The 9,653-nt window shown below is 38.7% G+C and overlaps 2 protein-coding genes across 2 annotated transcripts; one reads left to right on the forward strand and one right to left on the reverse strand.

Annotated features, from left to right (window-relative positions):
- Positions 1-24: 24 nt before the first annotated feature.
- Positions 25-3,093, reverse strand: gjb7 (gap junction protein beta 7). Its single transcript, XM_084083311.1, has 2 exons — positions 2,869-3,093; positions 25-1,439 (listed from the first exon to the last, which is right to left on the reverse strand). Exons 1-2 carry the CDS (start codon positions 3,085-3,087, stop codon positions 828-830), a joined length of 831 nt encoding a protein of 276 aa, XP_083939437.1. The 5' UTR covers positions 3,088-3,093; the 3' UTR covers positions 25-827.
- Positions 3,094-6,020: 2,927 nt separating this feature from the next.
- smim8 (small integral membrane protein 8) lies at positions 6,021-7,580 on the forward strand. Its single transcript, XM_084082972.1, has 2 exons — positions 6,021-6,284; positions 7,337-7,580. Exons 1-2 carry the CDS (start codon positions 6,153-6,155, stop codon positions 7,493-7,495), a joined length of 291 nt encoding a protein of 96 aa, XP_083939098.1. The 5' UTR covers positions 6,021-6,152; the 3' UTR covers positions 7,496-7,580.
- The last annotated feature ends 2,073 nt before the right edge of the window (positions 7,581-9,653 follow it).

The raw sequence follows: 9,653 nt of genomic DNA on the forward strand, positions 1-9,653 counted from the left end.
ATTTGCTGTATGCCTATGTAATATAATCTGTCATAATTATTTTACATGAGCAACCAGAACTTATAACTCATCTTGCTGGCAAACATTTGCATCTTAGTCAAAGTTGTCCAGTCTTCAAAAATATTTGCTAAATTGCCCCAAAGCCATTGTGATGATGTATAGAGGTTTTTAACCCGAGCGGTAGCCACGTTGTTTAAAGGGATTTGGTAGGACAAGTAAATGGAAAAAAAGACTCCACTGTATTGTTTCCACAAACTTAGGTGGAAGTCGATCACATAAGATTACAGGGAAGAATAAATGTGTATAATTATTTATAAAAAGCAATCACATGATTTTGGGGATATGGTTCCCAATATATCGCACATGACATTCATAAGAAATAGTAATACTTAAAAAGTAATAAATATACTGACTGAATACACTGCTGAACATGTAGCAATTATTTTACACCTAGCTATGAGGACATTTGAATGATTAAACTCTTTTACTTTCAGTTTGAAATGTGTTCAAAGACGTTTGTGATTTTCTTTGGATAGAGAATGGTCAAATTGTATCCCATTTATTAGGGCAATGGTTCTGAGGAGTCCCCAGCTAAATGATTGATTCATCAAGATTGATGATATAGCAGGAACCAAATGGACCCTTGCAGGCTTTTGATTAAGAGAGTGTACAAATGAAACCACATGGACCGTATGGATCCATTTGGTATTTTTTTTACACTCAAACTTGAGTATTTTGATTGAGGTCCCAGACATAAAACTCATATAAAATGGGGGTCAGTGCATCCCAAACTGGGGGTCCTTGAAATTAGAAAGGTTGAGAATCTATCAGAGGACAGGCTGTTTTTCATGATCCGAAGACGTTGATGGCTGTGGTGGGCTTGTGTCGTTGTTTGGTGTGGGCTGCTGCTGCTGCTGTTGTGATGGTGTGAGGGACCTGGTGCTGACGACAACAGGTGCAGCTGCACCACGGCATTGACAGTGAGCGCTGCGGGCCCCAGCCTCCACCACCGGCACATACCGCTTGGTGAAACATTTCCAGCAGTGTTTAGATAAGAGATACACCAATTCCACGAAATTCAGCACAATACACAAAATAGACGTGCAGCCCATGATGTAAAGGAAGACCTTCTTCTCGGTCGGTTTGGCAACGTAACAATCCACCGTGTTGGGACAGGGGTCCAAACTGCACTGTAGCAGCACCGGCACCTCGAAGCCACTGTACAGAAAATAAAAGGCGAGCAGGGACCCCACCTCAAAGACTGTCTTGAACACCAGACTGACAATGTAGGTGCACAGCAGGCCTCCGTCAAGGCTGCCCTTGTTCTTGTACAGTTTGCGGTGGCATGTGGCCTCTCTGTGCTCCCTGTACGCCACATGCAGAGCCACCAGCAGCGAAGGGGTGGACACCATGATGAGCTGCAGGGCCCACAGACGGACCTGGGAGATGGGGAAGAGGAAGAGCAGTGGTGGAAAGTAAAGTGAGTATTACCCTTCTTTGTAATACTTTTACTCCACTACACCTCGGAGGCAATTATTTAACTTTTTACTCCACTACAATTATTTGACAGCTTAATTTACTAATTACTTGCAGAATTTGCTTATTCTTACAAAACATACAAGCCCCATTTTATACTTTGGCAATCGAAAATAGCCGATTTACAAGCTCACAATGCATCACATAGTGACACGTGAGCTTGTAAATCTGCTATTTTGGAAAAGGTTTGTCATATTTTGAACACGTTCTGAGTATTTTTGTAGCCTACTGTTGTACATTTTTATGCCAACTTTCATACTTTCATGACTCAAGTACATTTGTGAATTCAGCTAAGCCTATTGTTTTCTTTTATATACTGTGGTATTGCTACTTTTACTTAAAGCTGTCACTTTTTTTTGTGAATAAAATGTTATTTTGTCCTAGCCTGGTAGAGTTATGGTAGAGTATGTTAATACAATAAAGCCTTAGTTATAACTATACAATCGGAGCTGTATTTGCTCTCCCTGCTCTTCTATTAAGACATTTGGATCCTGTGTCTATTGGACACGACCTTTGACACGATCCTGTTTCTGGTTTGACACAAATTTTGACCTGAAGTTCAAAATTCTATTTCTCCCCAGAGCAAGCAGGCAAGCTCTATTAACTCAGTGGTACAAATGTCAACACTTAGAGACCCGGCCCAGGTAAAACAGGAAAGTTGCATAATGCAGCTTCAATTAAAAATAAAAATACCATACATAAATTTGAGTAGGGTAGCTATTTCTTCCACCGCTGGTCAGGGCCCGGGGTCATCATGTGACCATACATGGACAAATGTGTCCGTGGCAAGACTTGGCCTTGTCTGTGGCAAATTTTAGATTTTTTACATATAACATTATAATGATGTCATTTTGATCATAAGACCCAATTACTGAATGTCAGTGTCCAGGTTTTCTTCAGAATATATGATACTGATTTACTATGACACTGTGGCACATTAGGAGTCCACTAGGACAGTGGTTCTCTAACTTTTTTATTTTCAAAGACCCCCATAGCTCTGAGAGTGCAAATAGACATCTGAGAGTGCACACCAGGTGTGCACTCTCAGAGTTATGGGGGTCTTTGAAAATAAAAAAGTTGCACTCTCAGCATTATGGGTGCAGGTGCTGGGGGTCCATTTGTGCACTCTCAGAGTTACAGACCTGCAAAGGTCATTTAAGGCTATAGCTCTTGTGTTTCTGGTAATATTATTGTCCACTCATATATATGTCCATGGCAAAAAACATATTTTGACAAAAATGTCCACCACAAGCCAACATGGCTATGACCCCTGACTGGGCTGCATGCAGCCATGCAAGGCCCACAGACAGACAGACAGACAGACAGACGGACCTGGGAGATGGGGAAGAAGTAGTCAAAGCAGACGTTCTCGCAGCCGGGCTGCCGGGTGTTGCAGGTGAAGTCCTTGTTCTCGTCCTTCCACACCTGCTCGGCCGCGGCCACGTACACCAGGATGCGGAAGATGAAGAGGATGGACAGCCAGACCCTACCCACCACCGTGGAGTACTTGTTCACCCCGCTGAGGACGTTCTCCAGGAACAGCCAGTTCATGCTGTCTGCTTATACTGGCTTAGACAGGAAAATCCTCAGTCAGTCAGTCAGTCAGTCAGTCAGTCAGGCAAGCAATCAATCAATCAATCAATCTACAAATATAAACACGTGAAAGTGGAAGCGGTGAAACAAATTGAACACTATAAAATGTAAGCAGAAAATGTTGCTTTGTGCGTTCTCTCTCCTAATTGGATCAAATTGGAATCCCATTCCCAACCTCAAATGTTATTAAATTAAAGGTATGGTAAGTGATGTATGTAGGCCTATTTTTGTTTTTTTGTTTTGTTAAAATAAGGGTTAAATAGCTTTATCTGATCCCCTGATTCCCCCTGTCTTTCCAGCTCTTCAGTAAACATAAAAATGCATTTTCAGATACCAAATTTATCCAATCAGGAGGGAGAACTCACACATGATACAGATTAAACAAGTTAAATTGGAAGTGATGACACAAAGAAATGAGCAGACAAAATAGGAACTGGGACACTATAAAGTTGAAGCTGATAAACGGGCAGCCTGATACTCTCTCCTGATTGACTGAAATTGGCAAAGCCCCTGAAATGGATTTTCTGTTTAATAAACAGCTGGAGAGACAGAGGGACTCCTGTTACTGAACGAAACTCTATAGCAATGATTAGCCTAGTATCACAAAAAGAGCTTTAACCTTTTAACAAAACACGTTTTGTTTTAACCACAAAATATCACTTATCCAGTTACCCTACCTTGCATGGAACCAAATAGACTTTATAATTATAATGTATTTATTGTTTTACAGAGGCACACATTTTAATTTATTCATTTTGTGTTAAAACGATTAGCCTCATAAATCAGTGAGTGGATTTTGGAATCCCCAGATATGAATTTATTTTCCTGAAAGGATGTAGTAGAATAGCCTGCTAATTCACAGATCTGCTTATTTTGAAAACTGTAATTCCCTTTAATTAATAGATCTATGATGATGATGATATTTTACCTGGCCTGTTAAAATTAGGCCTATTTGGTTTTATGCTTTGAGCAAAATTGTAGGTATGCCCTTTCATATCATTTTGGAGACTATGCAGATCAAGGCTTGGCTTATTATTTCCATATAGGAGAAAATATGAATCTTTATAGAAAATCATATGCTATAGTATAGGCCTATTGATAATCAATGTGACAAAGAAAACGTACCTTTGCAGCAGGATAACTGTGAAGAAGATCGGCTTGGACTTTTAACTGCTGTTTGTCACAATCCACCTGGAGACTGTCCTGACTGTCCTCCTGCCACACCTTATGTAACCAAATGCTTATTTGAATAGCTGTTTCCCTAGGAAGCAACATTCATTTCTCTAGCCTATGGCAAATAAAATACATACAAAAGTACTGCTTTAATTATCAGCACATATATGTGCATGGCTATATGTATATAGCCAAAGGTATAAGTCTTTTAAAGTAGCATATAAACACAGTCAAGTTCAATAGTTAATATGCAGTAGCCACACACATCATCACCATAACAACCCTAATGTAAATATCTGTTTTTCCCTGTTCATTGTCTTCTATAGGCCTACCTGTGTTCATGTTCAAAGAGGGAGCAGCAGGCGTCCATTCGTGGTTTTACTGCTGTGATGAGAGGTAGAGCACCAATGGTGGAAAAAGTACTCGCATGTTTTATTTACTTAAGTAAAAGTATTAATACTGCAATGTAGAAATACTCTGTTAAAGTAAAAGTCTGGAATTCAAAATGTACTTGAGGAAAAGTACAAAAGTCAAAATGCAGGCTACTTAATGTACCAAAAGTAAAAGTACTCATTATGCAGAATGTCCCATTTCACAAGTTTTCAAATGTATAAAAATCCTTAGAAAATTGCAGATCTACAAACTCACAACAGTCGCAAATAAGGGACGTGTTGTGAGCTTGTAGATCAGCTATTTTCAATTTGCAGCATATATAGTATACATATAGGTCGGACGTGGTTTTGTAATAATAATCAAAACATACAAAGTAACTAGTAGGCTAACTAAAGTTTTCAAATAATTATAGTGGAGTAAAAAGTACAATATTTGCCACTGAGAGATGTAGTGGAGTAGAAGTAAAATTATTAACAATTGGAAGTACTGGTAGTAAAACATACCTCAAAATTGTGCTTAAGTACAGTACTTGAGTAAATGTACTTAGTTACTTTCCACCACTGCCAGAGCACCATGCAATTTGTATGAGCATATTGTCTTACTACTCATCAATAAATCATTTGTGCTTACATGCGTCATATGTTTTACTAGTGCAGTTTTATCTATCGCAGGTTTAAGGTTTTGTCTGTTTTGTTTGAGAAAAAAGAGAAAAGAAAACACTTGCCAGTTGCTCACTGACCTCTTAGAAAAAGGTTAAGTTTATCATTCTTTGTTTTGCAAATTATTGACCAAGTTCTAACCAGCAGGTGTCGCTGTGGCGTTTTTTTTATTGAACGTAGAGTTTAGTCTTCTTTCATTCGCACTCGTTGGTTGTGTTGACATTGAAACCAGTGTTGCCCTGTCGGCTTATAATAAGCGACTTTGGCCTTATTTTTCTGTAAAGTAAATATTGGTTAATTAAGCGGGTTGCGTTTTTTTGGGCTGGGTTCTAACGTGTACTTGTTTATTTATGCTTGCTTCCACATTTTGTCATTGTTATTTAAACCAGTGGTTCTCAAATATCATGAAAATGTTTTGCGGGAGCATTTGTGTTGTTAGAATGTTTCAAAATATATATTCCAAATATTCCACATTATTGCAAGATAACATAGCAGATATACAAGCTCACAACGCGTCGCGATGCGACGTAGAGCTTGTATATCGGCTATTTTCAAATAGCCGATGCATAGGTTTAAAGCGCTCATGTGGCTCATGCTGCTTCTTTTGGAGTTGTTTTCATAGACCTGGTTGCTTGTTCCTCTCACAGAATCTGGCAATACTGAATGAAACATGGCTCCCTACAGAGACACAACACCAACATAGTTTCAGAGAAAAAAACCTGTGATGTTCTCTTTTCAGACCTGGTTTTCACTGTTAAATAGTTGTCATTTATACAAATAAAAACACAATAAGACATCATGTCATCTGTGGGGTCCAGTGAAGGAGGGAAGGAGGCTCCCAAGGAGAAGGGGTTCAAGATCCCTGGACTGAGAGGAGCAAAGACCACCACTCTGTTCAGAGCTGTCAACCCTGAGCTCTTCATCAAACCAGTGAGACTTTATTGCTCTTTTACCTCTTTATTTGATCTGTATTGAACACTGGTGTAAAGTAACTAAGTACATTTACTCAAATACCGTACTTGAGAGGAGCAAAGACCACCACTCTGTTCAGAGCTGTCAACCCTGAGCTCTTCATAAAACCACTGAGACTTTAATGCTCTTTTATCCAGTGGTGGAAGAAGTACTCAGATATTTTACTTAAGTAAAAGTAGCAATATCACAATATAAAAATACTCTGTTACAAGTAAAAGGCCTGATCTGTTCAAAATGTGACATGAGTAAAAGCACAAAGGTATTGGCATCAACAATACACTTAAAGGTTAACTAGGTAACTTTGAGCCTAAATAATAAAAAAAAAAAAAAAAGTTTATGTTGACATTCATCCCTTGCCAATTTTACATCGAGGTGCTCATGGTGTCCCTTGTGCCCACCTATCCCTGTATCCGATAAGATACATCTATGGTAGTCTTGATCCAAGGCTAATGTTTACCCACTCCTCCTGCATACAATTCAAATCGATTGAACACTGGGCCACGCTGTTAAACTTCAAAGTTTAACATTGTCACATGACATCACAAGTTTATAGGCGTAAAAGAGTGGGTGATTGATTTATTTGTTTGTTATACTTTTGTTAACCGTAGACTGTAGAGAAGAAGACATAATGTTAAATATACAATGTCAAATTTAAGGTGCATGGTCAAAATAGGACTAAACTATCTGCCTTTAATTGGCACGCCTACTTCTACTGCTGTATATTGTCGACAATATGTTGTTTTTATTGCTTGGTTGTCTGCAGTTTTGTCTGTTAAGCACTTTGTAACATTGTTTAGAAAAGCGCTATACAAATAAATTACTTATCATTATCATTAAACTGAGGCAATGTATACTTCCTATGCAAGTAGAAACAACATTTGCAGCAGATATAGAATAACATCACAACATGTTACTGTGTGTATACACTGCCAGTGCAGCAGCAGTGGAATGTATTCACAATCATATCTACATAAAGTGACAATGCCTCTGCCTGTGGCTGTGTTTTGCAGAACAAACCAGTGATGGCATTTGGACTGATATCGATCACCTTGTGCGTTGGATATCTGGGCTACATGCACGCAATGAAAGACAACGACCAACAACTTTACGAAGCTACCGACAGCGAAGGAGAGAGATACATGAGAAGAAAGACCTCAAAGTGGGACTGAAAACATTTGCACATATTATGTAATCATGCTATTAAGGATTGGGTCGGTATTTACATCTTGGGAATTAAACTACTTTGTGAACTCCGGTATGTGTAGCTTTTGTCTTCTATGTCATGTGAAAGAATCAGGCTGTTTCTTTCAGTTTAGTGAGGTATGGTAAGGAACTCTTCTATTCACTGTTCTGATTATAAAGGTAAAAGCCCTGTTTTTCTTTTTCAGGTGAATATTGGATAAATAGCTCTTAATTACAATAGTAATCAGAGTGTTTGTACAGTAACAGCGGTCCCCCTGTGTCTCAATCTCTTTAGTTAACAGAAAATACAATTTGAGGTTGGAATGGGATACCAATTGTATCCAATCAGGAGAGAGAACTGCACAAAGTTAATTATCAGCTTCAATTTGTATCCCGACCTAAAACATTTTTTGTTTTGCTTTGTTTACTGAGCAAATTTACTTTTAATTAACATTATGTCTAAATAGCATGTATGTCTAGTGTTGTGGCTGTTAATTGTAGGTAGTTATGGCGGCCTGATTTACAAGCTATACTAGGTGATTATTGTCGCTAGAAGAGAAAACTCAACAAGTTTAGAGTTTATCCAAGTTGAGGTGAGCAAATATATCACAGGGGGCATCCAATTGCAGACTGGTCTTGCAGCACCTGAAGTCTCTGATGTGTCACTCCCTGGACCCCTTGCAGTTTACATACTGTGCAAACATTGGTGTGGATGATCGCATCATATACCTGCTCCACAGAGCCTACACACACCTGGAGAGGCGGTGCAGCACTGTGAGAGTCATTTTCTTTGATGCTGGATAGCTGAAAAGCTCTCGGAGATGCGGGTGGACCACGGCCTGGTGTCTTGGATTATGGACTACCTCAAGAGCAGACTGCCTATTGTGCTGTGACACACTGGTGATTAACACCAGCACTCCCCAAGGAATGAAGTGGATTTATGGGTGCCATTTAACATGTTGTTGTTGTTGTGCACAGGCTTTAGTTTTCTTATACAGTACAATGCATTTTATGAAGTGGCCCTTTGAGGTTTTATAGGGAGGTAATTAACTGCCCTAATGATACACACACACAGACACAGTTCCCTAGTTAAATTCAATCTAGTTTAAATTGGATACACATACACTGAAACATACAGTTATAGATGGTTTAAATATTTAAGGGATCTTAATGATTGAGTTATGTTGCTCTGTTACAATGACATAGTGTGAGACAACTCATGATCTAACTAACCAGTGTGAGTTTGCTCTGCTGAAGCCAGTGAGGCTGATAAGTACACCCATACTGTAAAGAAGATGCACACTATACTCATGTGCACTAACATGCGCACACACACACACACACACGTCCACACACTTTGAGTTACAGACTCCTGGGTGGAGTTCCAGCTGTAGGGGTATAAAGTTGTCTGTTCTACAGGGCAGCATTGAATTCTCGTTTGGCAGATTTCCCATTTAGTTCCTATTGTGTTAATATCGAGTAATTTCGAGATTCTAGTTTGTGTTTTGCCATTTTCCTAATAACTACACATCACTCTTTTTTTTCTTTTCTAGGAACCACGACATGATCTTTCCTGTTTACCCTCTATACATGGCTGACTTCTGTTTCAACTTGGGTACACACGCCATCATTTTGTGTTCCTCGTTCATTTATGTTCATTGCAACTGCTCTCTGTTAAACAGAATAACACGTATAAAGGATAGGCACAAATATAGCTTTTACCATTAGCCTATACCTTTTCGATCAACCAGAAAAAAACCCAGCTTGTTTACAGTATGTTGTCTAATGTTTTATGATACTGCTCTAATCTATCTATCTACTATCTACAGAAGTTGTTTGATGGATATAGACTGGTATAGGATATTATACACATACAAAACTCGTACAGAGAATGCATTTATTTGCATAATAAGACTGTATAGTAATAGTATATTCATGAAGGTCTGTGGGCAGACTGAAAATATATTCTTCTCGGATTCACTGCTGATAGATGGCATTCATATATGTATTGTTGATAGACGTACATATTCATACATAATGTAATGTGTGTGTATTGATTGTTATACAATCATTCAATATTCACTGTTGATATACTGTTCCTATATCCATTCACTGCTGGTACTGTAGTAGACTATATATCATTCA

This window comes from Gymnoscopelus microlampas (genome assembly GCF_963454915.1).
Source record: "Gymnoscopelus microlampas genome assembly, chromosome: 16".
NCBI lineage: Eukaryota > Metazoa > Chordata > Actinopteri > Myctophiformes > Myctophidae > Gymnoscopelus > Gymnoscopelus microlampas.

Excerpts from the sequence above, each read along its gene's own strand:
- gjb7 (XM_084083311.1), bottom strand. The coding sequence starts at position 3,087 with ATGAACTGGCTGTTCCTGGAGAACGTCCTCAGCGGGGTGAACAAGTAC. Across the intron at positions 1,440-2,868 it reads ACTTCTTCCCCATCTCCCAG|GTCCGTCTGTGGGCCCTGCA; the intron begins GTCCGTCTGTCT and ends CCCATCTCCCAG.
- smim8 (XM_084082972.1), top strand. The coding sequence starts at position 6,153 with ATGTCATCTGTGGGGTCCAGTGAAGGAGGGAAGGAGGCTCCCAAGGAG. Across the intron at positions 6,285-7,336 it reads CTGAGCTCTTCATCAAACCA|AACAAACCAGTGATGGCATT; the intron begins GTGAGACTTTAT and ends TGTGTTTTGCAG.